Genomic DNA, 19,237 nt, shown 5'->3' with positions numbered 1-19,237 from the left:
TGATCCCCAAGACAAAACAATATGACAGAAGGGGAGAACAGACTCCAACTCCCACAAGTTGTCCTCTGATCTCCAAACACTCTCCATGGCGCATACTCCCACCCCTACACACATAAAAAAGTGCAATTCAACTGCACTGTGCATATGTGATACTCCCCACAGTAAGTGCAATAACAAAGAATGCAACACTGTTAGTATAACATGATAAATTCAAGATAAATTAAAAGTCAAAGAAATAGAATTTAAAATTAGAAGTTTAAAAAGATGTATGAAAGTTGGGTGTGGTGCATATGTCTATAATTCTAGCACTCTGAAAGTAGAGGCAGGAGTTTTGGGTGTAGAGGTCATCTTCAGCTATAAGTTCAAGGCCAGCCTGGACTATGAGACACTGTCTTTAAAAAAGCAAAGCAAACCAAAGTCTAAAAAATGTTTAGCAAAAAAGAAGGCAGGAAATAAATATCGAAGACTAACAGCGGGGAGGAGGCGCACAGAACAGTATGGGACGACACAGAAGCAAGATGAGGAGAAAACTGGTAGGCCTGAGCACACATTAATAATTGCATGAATGAAAAACGTCTAATAACATAACCCTTGTAACGTCTGAGGATAACTGTTTCCAGTGGCAGGAACAGACTGCGCTTTGTGCTGACCCCGCTGGGTGGGCTTTTGACTGTCCAAGGGTCATTTTTCTTAATATGGACCTGAGAGGATTACTCTGATAATCTTCTATCTCTTCCAATATTAAACATTAAGTGACAAAAAGCTGCAGTATGTATTAATGGACGATGGCTTCCCCTTTCACCTCATTTTCTGGTTACTGTTACCACCCATGTTGTGGCAGAAGCTAAGTTTCCATCAGCTCTACATTGACTCATCAATGGTGTTCTCTCACCAATCCTGGAGATCACTCAGAATCACTATCAACATGGAGTCTGGTTTTTAAAGCATATGTTAGAACATGGTGTTGTGTAGCAGCTTCCTCTCAGAGTACAACCTTCCATTTTGGAGCAAGCTTGTTAAGAGCTGGGATGATGCCAGTAGATCCTAACAATCTAGTCCCCCAAGGCCAGACCCAAAAGGCAGAGTCCTGAAGAATCATTGCTAGCTTTAAAGACCCAAGGCCAAAAGCTAAACAGCAAGCATGATGCTAATCCACAGAAAGGCAAATGAAATAATTAGAATAAAATGTAAACCTTTCTGTATGCCAAGGCCAACTCAGCTTAAGAAGGGAAGAAAAAGATGTGTAATTTTAATATGCTTAACTACCAAGTTAGAAATCATGTTAGTTCCTTTGGAGAACATAACCAGGAAAGGATGCAAAAATAACCACCAAAGAAAGATTCTTCTTCAGAAAAGAAAAAGTGGTTGGGTTCCTCCCTTCACGTTCCATCAACATACACAATCACGAACAAGACTCGTTTCCTTCTAGGTCAAGGGAGAAGAGGGAGTGGCTGGTGCAGAAACCCACATAAGGGAAAGAACCAATCACGGAAGACCTTCTGTGAGGGCTACCTTCTGCCATCACCTTTCTCCCTATCCAACATCCAAGAGTTTGTATTGTAGACAAGTAATGAGATGGCTGCGTCTCACTCACACCAACTGCTGCCTGCCTTCTCATACCCCCTACAAACAGCCCGGTGGGCAGGGCGTGGCCCCTCTTCTTCTGTTGGGGGAGCATTATCAACATAAGTGTTATTGCTTCTGAAAAGAACACAATGACATCATCAAAATATTTTCCTCCAAGTCATCTGTGTTCCACTCAGGCCTTTAGAAATTTCTATGAATTGTGTATTGTTACCCTACAATGTTACTCCTGTCTTCCAATAAAAGGTCTCTAAATGGCCTTTTTATACCTAAGGTAAGGCAGATGTGTGGTACAACTAACTCATAGAAGACACCCGCTTATCTTACCTAGTTATCTGTAAGAACCAACAAATCCCTTTATTGCTTGTCACTCACTGTAAGACTCACCAGGGAAGTCCCCTTTGTAAAAAGGTGCCAAGTGCTCAGAACAAGGCATAGACTGATTTGACACAGTGAGTTTTCCCAAATGCCCCAAATCTATTGAGTAAAGTGTGTATGTCAGAGGATTGAGGGGTTTGTTTAGATAAAAAGAGGAATCTTGCAGCTGACCTAAGGTGAGCTGTGCCTTCGTGGTGTTCAGTCTACAAGTTTGTTTTGAGCCTTATGTAGTTCTAGGGGTCGTGAGCTTACCTGCCATATAGACCAGAAGTCAAAGATCTGTTAGCCTTGACTTCCTCAGTGTTGTGATTCAGCATGCCTTGTCGTGTTGAGTCCATTGCTTAGATCAGTAATGTAGGACAATGACCAAACCTCCTAGATGGTTCCCTCAGGCTCCCATAAGCTGGGGTTACAGGTGTGTTCCACCACACCTGGCTTCTGGGAGTTAAATTCTAAATGAGAGAGGCCTGAAATACAATGTTCTGAGGAAAATAAAATGGGCAGGGTCATTCTAAATAGAGTGGTGGCCCTGGCTGGGGTGTGTGGCTCATTTGGAAGGACTTTTGCCAATATCAGAAACCAAGAATAATCTTGGTGCCTCACCAAGGATGGCACAAACAGTAACTTGGCAAGGCAATTCTTGCTGAAAAGTGGCACACCAGAACCCAGAGAGACTGGCAAGCACACCAGAGCAGGCAGGTCATATAGCTTTTAATTTGGTGACTATCTTTTCCCCATTGGCTGGGGTTAGACCTCATAGCCTTTCACAATTGTCCAGGTTTAAAACAAGACACAAAAAGGAAATGGAAGGAAAGGGGCAAAGGGTTAGGTCAGCTGCATAAATTCTGGTCAGAGGCACATTCACGTGCATATGTGTGCAAAGCAATGTTTTTCCCTCACACCCAGCAGGTTCTATCCCCAGCAACATATAAACCAAGCATGATAACTCATGTCTGAAATCCCATCACCTGGAAGGTGGAGGCAAGAAAGAAGTTCAAAACTATACTTGGTTACCTAATGGTTTGAGGTTAGCCGGAAATACATTTTACATGTTTCTAATAGTAGAGTGGTCCTGGGATAGCTAGCTCTAAATAAAAGTAATGAAGACTGGTTTAAAAAAAAAGCCGGCGGTGATGGCTCACGCCTTTAATCCCAGCACTAAGGAGGCAGAGGCAGGCGGATCTCTGTGAGTTCGAGGCCAGGCTGGACCGACAGCCTCCAAAACAATACAGAGAAACCTTGTCTCGTAAAACCAAAATAAATAAATAAATAAATAAAATAAAAATAAAAAAAGAGGACTCTTAGTAGGGTGAGGACTCCCTGTGTGCCTGCAGAGGGATCTGGAGTGCAGCACTCGCAAAGCACACACGATTCTTCTTTGCCTCTATGGATAGCTCCCTGACGCGTGCATCAGTTTCTGAAAGAACACCGTGTTTAGTTCCAACCCTGCTTTTGTGTCTTCCCCACCCTGAGATACACACGTCCAAGGGAGAAGCAGAACTGTGAGTGGAAGAGAAGGGCTGAAAGTCTACAAATCAGGTACTTCTCCTGGACTAGAGCATTAAAAACCATATCTGTGTGGTGCTTGTTCAGTCTCCTGGAAATTCTCCAGTTTAGTCCACAAAGTATCCAGAGTCACACCAGGACGACTCACTGCACACAAGAGGACCTAAGTCAGGGTAGGGAGGTGATGGGGGAAGTCCTGTACATTTGTTAATAAAGCACTGCTGAGCCAATAGGAATCTAGATAGGTGGGACTAGGATTCCAGAAGGATTCTGGGAAGGAGAAACACAGGAGAGTCAGCATGTAACCGCCATGGGGTAGGAGCCCGGAACTATTCTCCAGTAAGAGACATACTTACATTAACAATTATGGGGTAATTACTTAAAGCAGAGCTAGCCAGTAAGAGACAAGCAAGGCCAACAGCTTCATAATGAATATAGCCTCCTGTGTGTTTATTTGGGACTGATGCGGCTCTGGAACCAGGCTGGCGGGAAGGCTTCTCACAAGGAAAAAGCTTCCCTTTACAGGGAGGTATCTAGCCTTACTTCCTACGTGGCTGAAAGGGCAGGCCTGAGGGAGCACAGTCCATGCTTCTGAATACTGTATGTGAGTGAGGCCCTAAGCAGCACACGGTGAGAGCCAAAGTTACTTTGCTGGGCTCTGACCAACAAACCACTAGGCATCTAAGTTCTTGGAGACTTTTCTGGGCACAGGATCACACCTTTGGTGTAGCTCTGCCAGCTGATGAACATGAGGGCAGATGGTATACCACACTCTCTGCTAATCTAATGGAGCTGCTGGCATCTGTGGGCCTGCTGGCTTACCATGGGCATTTTTATGTAAGATCTCAGAAGTACAACACGAGCAATGCTGACACCTGGGAAAGGCAATCTTCTCAGAATGTTCTTCCCGCAGAAGCCAACACTTACATCCCAAACCGCCTGGTAGAAGACAGACCTCCAACAAATGGCACTGGCCAGCAGTGAGTGTCCAACAGGCCTCTGCTTAACCCTGCCCCTCACAAGAACAGTGCATCCTCCTTTCCTGTGTTCAAGAAAGCATGCTCTTGGGAAAAGCTCTCGTTTCTGAACAAACAAAACCTTGACTTAGGAACAGATTAAGCAAATTACAACTCAAATAGCAGGTGACTAAATGTCACCAACACAGTGCCTCTGAGAACTGCTGGAAAACCCAAGTACCTTCCTATTGGTTCCCTGGCCATCATGGGGCTACTGAGGGCTCCGCATTAGCTCCCTGACTCCTCTTTCTTTCACACTGTGCATCTTTAAAAACAGCAGAACAACCAAGACATGTCTCACCATGTGGCCCTGGCTATCTGGGGGCTCTCTACAGCTCAGGCTGGCTTCAAACTAAGAGAGCCTCTACCTCTACCTCCCAAATGGTATCAGCTCCCATGCCCAGCACATTGTGTGTGCATCCTTTAAAAGAGCAAACGAGTGACTCAGTGTCTTCAATTTCAGGTGCACAGAGTATCTCTCTCCCTCCTTACCTCTAGATAAGGGTTAACTCATCAGTAGAGGGTAGGGGAAGTGTCTTCACAAAACCTCTAACAGCAAAAAGGTATTTGACAGCCTATTTCTCATTCCTGCACTGTCTCCATAGTTTGAGTCAGGGAGAACAGGCAAGGTTTATAATATACAACCTCTCATTTTAAATAATAGCTCTGAAGCCGGTCAGTGGTGGTGCATGCCTTTAATCCCAGCACTTGTGAGGCAGAGGCAGGTGGATCTCTGTGAGTTCGAGACCAGCCTGGTCTACTAGAGCTAGTTCCAGGACAGCCTCCAAAGCCACAAAGAAACCCTGTCTCCAAAAAACCAAATAAAATAAAGTAAGTGCTTTACAATAAAATGGAGCTCTTTGACACCAATGTGTCCTGAACTGGACTCTGTTCAAAATAGTAGACTCATCTTAAACAAAGTGACTAAATTAACTGTCAGGATTCTCCAAAAGGGTGACCAGTGTAGTGGCATCTTGTTTCGCCAAGGAGAGGGAGTCAACCCCTCCTCTTCCTTATAAAGGGTCATGGCTGCACACCTGAAGCCACGCCCCTAGGATCTGGACCACAGCAAGTTCACTGGGGAAACAAGATGTTACTACAGACCAGTCTTAGTGGCTACCTGTACATAGACTGAGAAACTAAAGAGATTTTAAAAAGATGTATATCCACAATTATATCACTAATTACAATTCTAACTACCTTGGTGGTAATCTCTCCTTAGTTCAGCTATGTAAAGAAGAGTTTTAAGACAGATGGCCTGGCATGTCTGAGTGTGCTTAATTAGTGCCTGCCTTGCCATAAGGAAGCCAGAGATAAGGCTCTCTAATGATTACAAAGTGAAGTTGATTTTCTTACCAGCAGTACTCGAGTCGGCTTATAAGCTAGAAGTTAAATATGCATGGATTCTGCTATAACCTGCATTTTAAAAAGGCTTTATCCCCCACATACTAATCAGGCCCCATCTTGCTTAATTCCCAAAAGCAAATGAAATCAGATGCATACAGGGTAGGATGGCGAAAGACTAAAACATGACTTTAAAACTCTGATTCAACATCTGGCAATAAAGACTACCATATTTGACTAAATTAAAAACAAAATATTAGTAAGCCTTTTTCATGGTAGATACTCCAATAAGCAAATCAAAAGTTGTATAAAATATTGAGAGAAATATTTGTCATACATGTCAAAGACAAAGGACTAATGTCCCCAATATACAAAGACTCAATTTTTTTTTAAGGCATGGTCTTATGTAGCCCAGGCTGGACTCAAACTCCTATTCTGTCTCTTCCTCCTGAGTGCTCATATGACAAGTATATTACCACCATACCTACCTACAAAGAACTTATAGGAGCTTGAAGGTCTGAAATACATACAGTTTAGTGGTAAGTGTGCAGTTAGCACACACAAGGTTCTAGTTCAATACCTGGCACCAAAAGTTAATGAATTAATGAAAATAAATATGAACAAGACAGAGTGACAAAATTCCTAAGTATCAATGGATGAAGGGGACTGAGCACAGAGGCACATGCAGAAATGATGATTCCTCTGGGGCTTGAGCCAGGAGGCCTCGGGGTCTGAGGTTGACCAGAATAGCACACCAAGACCCATAGTTCATAAGGTAGAAAAAACTGGGCCCTGGATATTTGGGAAAACAAAACAACCTCAACTTTATTCTTAAAAAGAGATGCCCATTACAGGATAGCATCTGATATGGGGTAAACAGCATTTTTTTTCTTTGAGTCTGGGTCACTTCTATGAATATACTTTCTAGTAAGCCCATCCATTTTTCTGCGAATTTCATTTTCTTTACTGCTGAATCATTCTGTATTGTGTATATGTACCAGTTTCTCCTTACCCATTCATCTGCTAGCAGACTGGCCTCGAGGAGTACCTATAAATAGAACAAGAAACTAAAAAGATTACAGAAAGGGAAAGACTATATTCACAATTATCTCCCTAATTCTAACTTCTGGGCGGCCATCTCCAGTGACAGGGCAGGTGTGGGTACAACCTGAGGCTTGAAGGACAGGAGAGGGTGATGGAGAGTGAGGCAGAAAGACAGACACAGCAAAGGGACCTGAGTCATGGAAGGGGCGAAGACACATATGTGAAAACTCACATCACATCTGGCCCCTCACGGAGGAAACGGAGGCCTCAGGAGTGCAAATTAGACTGAAACAACAAGCTAGCAATAGGGCATTTCAGTAAGAGTGACTATCCTAGGTTTTTGTTCTACCTTTTATCTATGCTTATCTATGCCTTTTATCCAAGGTTCTAAGACTTGCCTTTATGATTTCTATAGGAAATCTGAAATTACACAGTACAGGACAAGAGCTGACGAGCAAATGAGCACTTGCAAGGTAGCTAATGCAATTTAGATATGCTGAATTCCAAGACTAAATACTTTTTTAAAACAGTATAAATACCACTCAAACATCTTATACCAATTATATGAAGAAATAATATTTTAGATATATTAGGCTACATCTTATTAAAATTAATTCACTTGCCTATTTTTAAAAACAACTCACATTTAAAAAATTTAATATTGGATATGTGGTTAATACTATACTGTTACTGCACAATGGTGATCTGGGATATGATTCACCACCTTTTTTTTTTCCTTTTTTTGAGTTTTAAGAATCATCACCAACTTTTAATCCCAGTACTGGAAGGCAGTGGCAGTTAGATCTCTGGGAATTCTGGGCCAGCTTGATCTACAGAGTGAGTTCCAGGATAGAAAGGGCTGTGTAGAGACTGTGACTCAAAAAAGAAACCAAAATTAAGAGAAAATTTAAGAACTCTTGTGTTCTTAAACAATTCCTTTGTTAAAGAGAAAAACGTTTTATATTGAAGATCCTAACTCCAATAATCTTGAAAATAGGCAATCTGGTACTTTAAGGATAATTAAAAGGGAAACTAAGTAAGTACTCTTGCTCATGTGCAGTCACTCCCTAAGTGATCACGATCAATTACTTTTGTTTCTGTGTGAATAATATCATTTCCCCAAGTCCTAAATATTAATTCAAAGCATCTTACAAAGTCATTAAACATTTACTTCTGCTACCAAGAAGTCTATAAGCTTTAACAATTAGTGCTTCCAATGTAATTTTCTACTTAATGCTCATTCCTGAGGGTCTAAAAATATAAGCAAAGAAGGAAAAAGATCTTAACAGTTTATACATTGTTAGATGGATAGGTTACACAGGGAGGAAAAAGGATGCTATTGCCTGGACAGAAGGTGTTCTGTGATAAAGAAAGATCTCTAAGACAGACAGTTTCTTCTGTATTTTAGAAGATCAAATCTAAGCAGGCCAAGTGGAAAAACAGCATATGTCACTGAGCATTCCCTAAAACAGCAGCAGTAAGGGAGAAAGCAAATGTAGGCTTCCAGAGGCACAGTAAAGGCACCCAGCAGCACAGCCTGTTGGTTTTGGAAGCTCAGAGTCAAGCGTGTGGATAGACTCAACTGGAATTCCTTCCTACCCCGGCCCACACCACATCCCAGGGCAGCTTTAACTTTTAAACCCAAAACAACAACAACAAAATGATGCCCACCATCAACTGTTCTAAGAATTCATTTCTGCAATTAGACCTTAAGAGCTGGCTGAAATGTCTAACAATTCTATGTACACTGCAAGCCACAAGTCAGGTTCTGTTGTCTTGAGAAGCAGCTGCACAAGCTTCCTGTAGCACATGCTCAGGAGCGCCTTGCAGATAAGAAAGCAACACACCATAGGTCCCCAAACATGGTGGAACTAGTGACAGCAGCCTGGCCTCTCACACCCCTACAACTCCCATTAGCTGTTGTAACCCTGCTGTGCTCCTCACCTCACATTCCACTCCTCCATTCAGCAGTCACCAGGTCATTCAGCAGAGAACCTCAGCTCGACCTTCCAGCCAGCCAAAGACATGCAAAATGCAAATGAAGAAAACCCTAGGGACTGTGACAGGCTCAAACCAGAGAGAGTTGGGGGAAACTCACTGAGATCGCCAGGTTCTTGCATCCCAGGACAAAGAACTGTACCAGAGCACATGGATATTAATAGAAACAGCTTATAAATAAAGACAAAAACAGTCCCAGGGATGGGAGAGAGCTGGTGATCTGGAAGAAGACATGCACTAGGACGCGAGGCTCAATACCCTTTACAGGAGATCTACACAGCACCTTCCTCTCCCGCCTTTGTATGCAGCAGCTGGCATCTTTCACACGTATGTCCCATCTGTTGCATCAGGTAGGGGAAGGCTTCAAGTCCTCTGCAGACCGGCTTCTTTCACTCTGTCACTCTTAATGCCAATGTCTCCAGTCCCTATTCCCTTACTATCCACAGGATGACGGTGGATCAGAACACATGTTTCCAGAATAAATAAAGAAAACTATTTAGAGTGCTATTGCTGAGATGAAACCATGACCAAAAGCCAAGTTGGGGAGAAATGCTTTACTTGGCTTGCACGTCCACACTGCTGTCCATTATTGAAGGAAACAAGGACAGGAGCCCAAGCAGGGCAGGATCCTGATGGCAGGGACTGATGCAGAAGCCATGGAGGGTGATGCTTAACGGGTTTGCTTCCCTGGCTTGCTCCGCCTGTTTTCTTATAGAATGCAGGAACGCCAGCCCAGGGATGGCACCACCCTCCCCCCAAGTCACTAACTGAGAAAATGCCTGACAACTGGATCTCATGGAAGCATTTCCTCCTCTGATGATTCTAGCCTGTGTCAAGTTGATACAAAACCAGTCAGTGCAGGAAGAAAAGGGGGGAAGGGAGGGGACAGATGTTATATAATTCCTGCACTGGGGAAGCTCAAGAATAGGATCCCCGGGGCTTGTTGACCAGGCAGTCTACATATAGTATGGGAGACCCTGTCTCAAAAACCAGTCCCTAAGATTGACACCTGGGGATATCCTCTGGACCACCCCCACACACACACACGATTAAAATAGTAATACAAAATCTTAAAATTTACTATTTTCGCCGGGCAGTGGTGGCACACGCCTTTAATCCCAGCACTCGGGAGGCAGAGGCAGGCGGATCTCTGTGAGTTCGAGGCCAGGCTGGACCGACAGCCTCCAAAACAATACAGAGAAACCCTGTCTCGTAAAAACCAAAAGAAAAAAAAGAAATTTACTATTTTCAGGTTCTTACAAAAATACTGGAAAGTAAGAGGCACTAGGACCTAAGAGGAGAAAGAAGCAAGGGGAATACCCAAGATGATGATCACAAAAGGGAATTGTGGAAACCAGATGGGCAACAAGCCACTGAGCAACTCCAACAGAGAGAGATGCAGCGGCACCAATGATTCCCAGGTGGATGGAATCAGTGAAGATGAAAGCACTGAACAGAGTACTCATTTCTGTACTCACGTCTCATTTCCTAACATTTTTCTCTGAAAATGCTATCTTTTAATGGCGTTTGGGGATGCGACCATGCTGCCTTCTTCCCTCCCACAAACAGCTGCTGCTGCTTTTATCATGACTGTGTCTGGCCCCACCTGACCCCCAGCCTTGCCTTCCCCAGTCACCAGCACTTCACTGTTCAGCGTCCAAAGCACATGTTACAGTCACTCACAACTGTTCACTGTGTGCCCGACACAGCGCCTCTTCATTTCCCGTTTTGGAAGTCATCTCATTTGGAAGGAATACAGAGCAAAGTCAAATCCCAAGTCTGCCATCATCTAGTCCTTGTAGCCTCAAGAAAGCTCTCATCTCTGAGCTGCAAATCATTTTACTGTATAGCAAGGTTAATACTAAGTTGTAGAGAGTTGTTCAAGGGCTAAAAATAATGGACATACAACACATGAAGAATCATGGAACATATATGACAGACAAGTGTCATCAGTAACAGCAACACTATAGCCACCTGAATGGTAGCCATCGAGAAGCCCAAGTCATCGAGGCTGGAACAGTCATCACTGTCCAGCAAAGCTCAGCAAGGTCCAGCTCAGCATGGACCTTCAAATGGTCAAGCAATCAAAATGAGCCCGGGGATCGCTCATTCTCTAGCTTGACCAGAAAGCTTCTTTGATGACGTGGGTCCATAGCATAGCATCTGACGTCCATAGCAGTCGGTAGCGATCAGCTCAGTACACAGCCACCACACACTTCTTCAAGCATGGCCTCATTAAAGGGGGCAGAGAAGTTAACTGTGGCAATGTTTTAAGATGTATCATACATGTGCATGGAGGAGCATTGCCAGTGTGTGCAGAGGTCAGAGGACAACTTTTGGGAGTCAGTGCTCTCCTTCTCCTACACAGTAAGTACTTGTGCTCTCTGAACCAAGAGAACAGCCAGTAAAAGAGCCACCGCTCACGATCACTGAACTATGCTGCTTGCTAACTACAAACAGACTACCTATGAAGAACCTATGAGAAATAAAAGCTTTGTGGGCTTGCTGGCTTTAACACAGAATGAATTTTCTCAGTAGAATTAGTTCATATATATTAAATGTTAAATTCTGCAAAATGCTTCTGAACTGAAAGTTTTCAATGCCATAGTAAAACCCATTACTTTGCATCATGTTAACCTACCAATTTTAATTTTTAAAAAAAGTGTTTTCAGCACTACAGATTTAAGAAAGCTTGTCATCCTTGTGTCTGGCTCTGAGTCTTTACCACAGAGCATGACAGCCATAAAACTGAATTTAAAAGATCCTTATTGGGCTGGAGAGATGGCTCAGAGGTTAAGAGCACTGACTGCTCTTCCAGAGGATCTGAGCTTGATTCCCAGCACTCACGTGGGAGCTCACAACCACCTGTAACCCCAGTTCCAGGATTTCAGATGAATTTTCTAAAAATAAGAATTTTCGGGCTGGAGAGGATGGCTCAGAGGTTAAGAGCACTGACTGCTCTTCCAGAGGTCCTGAGTTCAATTCCCAGCAACCACATGGTGGCTCACAACCATCTACAATTCAATCTGGTGTCCTCTTCTGGCGTGTAGGCAGAACAATGTATATGTGATAAATAAATCTTTAAAAAAAAAAAGATCCTTATCATTACCCAGACATTTCTGATTTTTCTAGAACTGTGATGCATGCCATACAGTGGTTTTAAAAGAGGGGGAATGTACTTTAGAAATAATTTTATAATATTGTAATAACTCTTGGGGAAACGAAATATGTATTGTTAAGTACAATCTCCAGAAATCCCAGGGAGATCAGAGAAGCTTAACTGCTGGCTCTTTGTCTACTGACCCAGGGAGCACCAAGGGTCCTGGTTTGATGGGAGGGGCTGGGGGAAAGGAGTGACTATGACCTGAGACTACTGAGATCCAATCTTAAATCTCATATCAAAGTGGACAGTGCAATCTGGAACCAGAGAGAAAACAGAGCAGACAGAAGTGTAGGCATCATAAGATAGGTGGGATTAAAGGCAAAGACAAACTTTAAAAAGCTGTAGCCCCTCTAATACTTAAAGATGGGATGGACAAACTTTAAAAAGCTGTACCCTCTAATACTTAAAGATGGCATGGAGGGAGCTAAAAGAAAGTAGCAAGTCAAGGCAGAAGGGTTATAGGAGGCTCTGGTATTCCGGAAAGAGAGAACTCTGCTCATGACATAGGTACATCAAGTGCCCAAAGGAAACCTGTGGGTTCAGCACCTTAAGGTCACAGGAAAGGACAGTGCTTCATCAGAGCAATGATGGGAAAGAGGCCACAACGAACTGGATAGTTAAAAGAACAGTGTGAAGGACTAAGCAGCACTTTCTACTAAGTTTGCCAGGCCCACGGAGCAGATAACTTCAGGAAAGCACTGTCAGTGCAACCACAGGGGTCTGTTCAGTGTGCAGAAGGGGAGCATGTCAGAGAAAGCGCCTCACAGGATGTCCCGTGAGACCACACTACAGGGGGAGTGGAGGATTTATGGCTGGCTTCTAGAAGCATCCATAACTAAACACTCATGTCCACAGCTGAAGTGATGGGCAGATAATGAGAAGCCTCACTCATACCAAGTCAGATCTTGGCATTCTATTAACAAATATTCCCATGTCAGAGCTCTTGCATTTCAAAATTGTGGGTAGGGGACTATGGATTTTCATTTAATACAAGTTTTGAGAAAACAGAAATAAGCTGAAGAGCCTCGGAGGGCTTTGAATTAAATTCCAGCTCCCCTCCATACACACTACATGAACTTAGACAAAATGTCCATGGTCTATGAACTTGGATGGTATCTGTTGTGACTCTTCTGGGAACCGTGGAAACAGTTACGAGGCTGGAAACTTCTAGTATCAAGGTTCGTACTGGAAAGTGAGATAACTACCTCAGTGTGCTTGGGACTTCCCTGGATTTATCATGGATAGTACCACATCTTGGGAAACTAGCACAGTTGGTCACTCCACTCATCAGGCAGTCATAAATGGGACACATTCCAATGTGAAAAAAAACTGAAGTAAATGAATAAAAATGTACAGCGAGGGGAAAATGACTCAAAAGAGTTTCAGCAATGAAGCAGGTCACTGCCTACAAATTACAGAGCCCCATGTGGCAGGCAGAGCTCTTACTTCACCCAGTCTTATGTGTATAACCTGTAGTCCTCTTTCAAGAATGGGGTGGGCCTAGCCAATTCAGGGGCCCTTCTCCAGAGACAGGGTCAGAAAGACTGCACAGAGTGGAGAGGCTCACATGACAAGTTCACTGAATGAATGGCCCCTTAGGCCCAAAAACCTATCCACAATCCCAACAACCTGCATGAGCATACTGTGTTACCCAGACTGAGAGATCTTGAGCAGAGGATACACTGTATGAGGATTTCAAAACTACAGCACTGTGAGACCTGAGATTTACACCGCTTTCAGCAAGCATATTCATGCTGGTTTATTGCATATCTTTAAGACAGTCCCCAAGCTATGCATATGCAAGGCATGTGTTTTATATACCTACTGCAATAAGTTTTAAAGTATCTGTAAAATATAATTCCTAAGTGTAAAATTCTCCAAAAATTAATAACAATATTATGTATATGCATATATACAAAACTTACTTTTAGTGAGAAAGTTCAAACTCATCAGAAAGATATTAGTAAATTAAACTCAGACTGAGAAGCAGACTCTCAGCCTGGCTTTTCAACTGAAATTTTCAAATTTCAGTGGTAGAGTGTAAAGTGGTATAACCGCTTTGGAAAAGTATTTGGCAATTTCTGTTCTTAAATGCATACCAACACTATGACTCAGAAATTGTACTTTCTGAGTGCACAGCTAGCTCTACCAAATGATATACATTGTGCATGCCTGCTCACAGCAGTTATGATGGTTACAGGCAAAAACTAGAAGAAATCCAAATGCTCATCGATAGAATGGACAAATGGGGTGTTTTATGTCAATGGGAAACTAGCATCAGTTAAAGGCCAGTCTTACAATGTGCACAGCAGGGGCGATTCTTAGATTTTACTGAGTAAAAGAAGTCTGACTGTACATGATGAGAAACATGGGTGACCCTTCAGTGAGGGTGTGCCTTCCTGATGCACAGAAGCATCTCTACAAAGACCTGATGGACACTGCACCAAGAACATCTATGAAACAGAGAGTAAGCTCGCAGAATGTGCAGTGTGCCCGCTGCAGCCTTGATCTGGGACTTGAGTTTTCATAACTATGGACAGTAAATCTATACTGTTTATAAACTACCTGATAACACGATAGCTAATTACAGCAGCAAGAAGGGTCTAAGACGAATGTAAAGTCAACAGCAGGTCCCCACAACAGGCACTGGGACACTCCACAATTAATCTGGTGGAAATTTACATGTGAAAATATGCGTTATATCGCTACACTATGAATGCTGAGCTCCTCTCTAGACCCCAACGGTGAAATATAGCCTAAAGGGAAGGCCTTTATAAAGGCAGAGTACTCCTAAATGGGATTCATGTTCTCACAGAAGATCCCAGAGGATCTCTCAACCTGTTCCCAACAAGAAAAAATTTGTTAGTGTATCCCCATCATGTCCACAAAACCCTCTTAAATTGGCAACCGAGATTTCAGAGCAACCTCCAGAACTGTGGGGCGTGAGTCTGGGTTGATCATAAACTACCAAATCTGTAGTATTTAGTTACAGCAGTCTGAATGGACTGACACATATCTCAAAAAATATTCTTGCTTTTGCATAACCATCCAATGACATTTTTAGACACCCAAAATCGTCACAGATTCCTCATAAGAAACACTCAAATAAGCTAATGAACAATGAAGCATATTACCATGGTGTTATACAGATAAACTTAGCAAGAAACTACCAACCATGGCCTTCTTTTAAATACAGAGTTAGCACTTGAGCATTTCTCAACAAATAGTAGAATAAACCACATACAATGCCACTTTTGGTTTTAGAAAGCCAGAAGAATCTATTTATAAATATAGAACACATAAATGTAAGTACAACAGAGCTTATACAATGTGAAAACAGTGGGTCTTATCAAATGAATGACTTTTTACCTCCAACTAGGTGTTAAGCCATCACCACAGAAACACAGTAATCGGCTACTGAGGCAGAGGTAGCACCACTGTGACTTTCACACTGAGCCTTAGGATAGGACACTCCCTTCTGTGTCATGGAAACCAGGAACCTAAAAAGCTGATTAGGATCACCTAGTGTGATTCTTCTGCCCTAATCAGATACCCCACAGTGGGTATCCCCCAAACAGCTGTGCCCTTCTCAGGAGGGGAGAGCAGGAAAGGATGGGGACACGTGACTGACTTGTGGAAGGACAGGACACCCTGAACAATGCCCACCTCAGCATCTATCTTGGTGACATACAGGAGACGAAATTCACAATATCAAGTCTCACTGCCACCAAGTCTAGGAAACTGAAATAAAGTTTGGGGCCAGGGAGGAGGTTCAAAAAAGACCACTAGACACAACCACAGAAAAATGGAAACAAAATCAGAGCTCACCTCACTGTTGTGGCCTCGCAGGTTGAAGTTGATCCTCTGTGGAGTACTCCGGTCTCTGCGACAGTGACTAGAGGTGAAAGTCACCCCCACCACACCACGCCCATTGCCCGTGGCCAGCCACCCTTCTTCATAGTAGCGCCTTCTGCACACAGGCTTCTCCTTCTCGCTCTTGGGGACACGCCCTTTCCAGGACAGACACAGGATGTTGGAGTCACTGCAAAGCACAGGCCCATGCTCCACTGCTGCATACATATTTTTTCAATGAATTATTTCACTTAAAAAGAACTGAAAATTTCAAACCAAGTTCTTTCATTGGCTTATTTTTGTGGCTGAACTCAGTTGGTTTTTGTTTTTCTCCTTTAGTTATGAATGATCTAGAGTCTAATTAGGTCAATATTTTATAAAGATCCACCAAATGCATAGTGAAAAAAATCCCTCTATAAAAGATAACATCAGTCTGCTAAGAAAGATAATGCCTAAAAGCACATGGGGTCCGTTCTCATTTTCAAGTTTTTAGGGGGAAAGCATGCCAATCCTTTGGAGAAAGAGCTCTGTTAGCAAGTGGTGATGGAGAATCAGTTCTCTTCGTCGTCACTCAGTTTGGTTATTCTCAACCTGAGATTCCAGTTTCGTGTAATGTGATTCCAGAGATAAAGGGTTGCAGACACATGGATTTCAAGTAACTTAAGGCGTTGAAGAATCCCTCTAGCTGGAATTTTCTACTCAAAAGTTCAAATGCAGACAATGAAATACAGGATTACCTTCTTTCTGAAGCCACCCTCCAGCACATTTTCTGAACTAGACGAACTTCTGCTGTACAGCTGAAAAAGGTTGCATAAGGGAAAGGCACACTAATGTGCAAAATCAGACTCGAGCTCGTGTGCAGACAGCAGCCCAAATTTTAGCAAGAAAAACACTTTTCCCCACTGTTCACAACCAGAAGTTTCCTGTCTCAAAGGCTGGCCCTGTGTCCCTAGGAACACGTGGCTCCCTAGAAGGGACTCCTCCATTGGTTGGAGCACCCCTCAGTGCCATAGGGACTGAGGCAAAGCCCCTCCCCTCACTGGGGCGCAGATTAGAGCTGCACTCAACCTGGAGCTGGTGCTCTCCTTACTCCTGCTTCTGCCTGGTAAGAGGCTGCAGGTGTTTGCTTCTCCTTAAACGCGTTTCTCTGCTTTTTTGCTCCTAAAGATCATGTATTCTTCTAGCTTGGTGGAAAAGAAAGCAATCTTAGAATTAAGTCCATTAAATAGTCTTCCTCTTACACCCAAGTCTTTACACCATCCCTCCAGGCGTGTTATCAGCGTCCTCCAAGCTGGACCTCTCTCTAGAGCGGCTCTACGCTCTGCTGAAGATACCTACAGGTTCTCGTTCAAGCCTGTTCACACACCTTAGACCAAGAAGGGTTTTCCTTGATATTTATTTTGTAGTTGGCAGTTCCAATTAGAATTTTAAAATACCTTGTATTTGCAGGAAATAAAAAGACAATAAATAAAAATTTTTTTCAAATAGTTAGCTAAAGACACAAAAGAATCGGTTCCTTTTCAGATCTCTCCCCTCATGCAAGCCGCAACCACAGTAAAAGCTACTGAACTTCAGTCCAGAGTTCGAAGGCTGCTCCTTCTTTGATCTTGAGGCTTAGAATGTGTAATTTTTTTCTTCTGCAAACTTGCTCTGCCCAAGAACACCATAAGGAAAATTTGTCATTAGTGATGGACTGCTCTCCACCGACTCCAGACCCCAGTAGTATGAAGTTGTTTCATCTGATGCTTAATTTTCATCAGGTGCAAAATTCCGCGTGTGTAGACAGAGCCTGTCTTCTTAGGAAGGTTTTGCATGTACAGATGCACTCTTCAGCTGGCACTTGATGTGCTTGTCTTCCCAGTTAATTCAGGAACTGTCAGATTACTCATGACTTGAAGGCTCTTACAAACCTGCAAATCAATCACAAAAAAATAGGACATATGTATATATTTTAAAATAAAAGTTCTAACAAGCAAGTGCTGTAGCTGAAACTAATGAATAGTTCTTACACCTATCTGATGAAGTCGCTGATTGTAGTAACTGGTAAAACCCAAGTAGTAAATGCATATGAACACTCCCAGAAAAACAAGACAAGAATCTTGTGACCTCAGTGTCTTCAAAACAAGAAATTGTTCTAGGAATGTGTTTTCATGCTCCTCCCAGGTGTAGCAGATAGAAGTAAGTTTACCTCAGATTACTCATTGCTTGCTGATGTTATTCAATTAAATGTTTAAACTATCTTTTACACGCCTCTGTGGAGCCATGTGCAGCTTGTTCTTGTGACTGTACACAGCTTGAACTCAAGAGAACTTTACTCTGTGACCTTTCCTAATGCTAAGTATAAATTGTCTGAGGCTCTGAATGAAGCTGGCTGTAGTCTGCCTCATTAATGGGGTCCATTCTCCCAGGCCCCACCACCTCTAGAGCAGTGATATGTGTCTAGTGGTAAACTCTGACATCCCAGAGCAAAAGTGGAAGATGCAGCTAAGGAATCTCACAAGGCTGACAGTCCAGAGTGAAGGGAAATAAGATTAACCACAGCACACTCAAGGAGGAAATGTCTCCTGAGCGGCCACCATAGCCTAAGCTGAGCCGGCACTGGAAATGCACAGGTCAGTGAGTCTAGGCCCTGAGTCAAGAAGCACCAGCACGGTGGGAGAAGAAAGACAGGCAACACGGACTTCTTTACCAAGAGATCAATGAAGCAAACAACAGTCAGCAAAAGCTGTTATGAGTTGAGATCCCTAATCTGAAAAATCCTGGGTCAGAAATGCTACTTTCAGATGGGAGGTGGTCAACCTTTACAACTCTGCAGCCATACTCACTGGGCAGTACGGTTCCCATGTAAAAGGATATTCAAAAACAATTCACTCTGATTCTATTTTTAAAGTAGGAATAAAGAATAATGCAAAAAGGGGTACAACTAAAGACTAAAACAACACTTCCTACCGAATGGTCATGTTCTGAGAGTGACCTACTGAAGAAAGGATAAAGGCTGAGCAAGAACTAAGAATGTCTCCATTACCAAGGGCCTGTTGCTCACCTGCACATCCACAACCTCCCAGAGCTAATACAGCACTTCACAAATTCTTACATCGAGGTTGGAATATTTTAAGTGAGGTTTTCAAACCTCACTAGTCTAAGAGTGACAGAAATAAGACTCAACATCTCACGCCAATACCATCCTTTTCCACCAAACCACACTGCCAAGATTAACAAGAGTCACTTCCACACCCTTGCTGCTGTAAAACAGGAAAAGCCTTGTGATTATTTGATGAGAACAAAAATTAATCAAGACCAAATTAAGTATTCTCAAGCTCCAAATATCTAGAGGAGAAAACAAATGACTTAA

The 19,237-nt window shown here is 42.9% G+C and overlaps 1 protein-coding gene across 1 annotated transcript in view; it reads right to left on the bottom strand.

Annotated features, from left to right (window-relative positions):
- Positions 1-19,237, bottom strand: part of Tulp4 (TUB like protein 4) — a 129,215-nt gene that overhangs the window by 85,728 nt on the left and 24,250 nt on the right. Inside the window, 1 exon segment of the mRNA XM_005065919.4 lies at positions 15,862-17,795. Within this exon segment, the coding sequence (XP_005065976.2) occupies positions 15,862-16,113 (252 nt within the window). The 5' untranslated portion in view covers positions 16,114-17,795.

Source organism: Mesocricetus auratus, unplaced genomic scaffold (assembly GCF_017639785.1).
Source record: "Mesocricetus auratus isolate SY011 unplaced genomic scaffold, BCM_Maur_2.0 Super-Scaffold_100018, whole genome shotgun sequence".
Taxonomy (NCBI): domain Eukaryota; kingdom Metazoa; phylum Chordata; class Mammalia; order Rodentia; family Cricetidae; genus Mesocricetus; species Mesocricetus auratus.
Note: the sequence above shows the minus strand (reverse complement) of the source record. Positions and strands in the feature narration are given on the sequence as shown.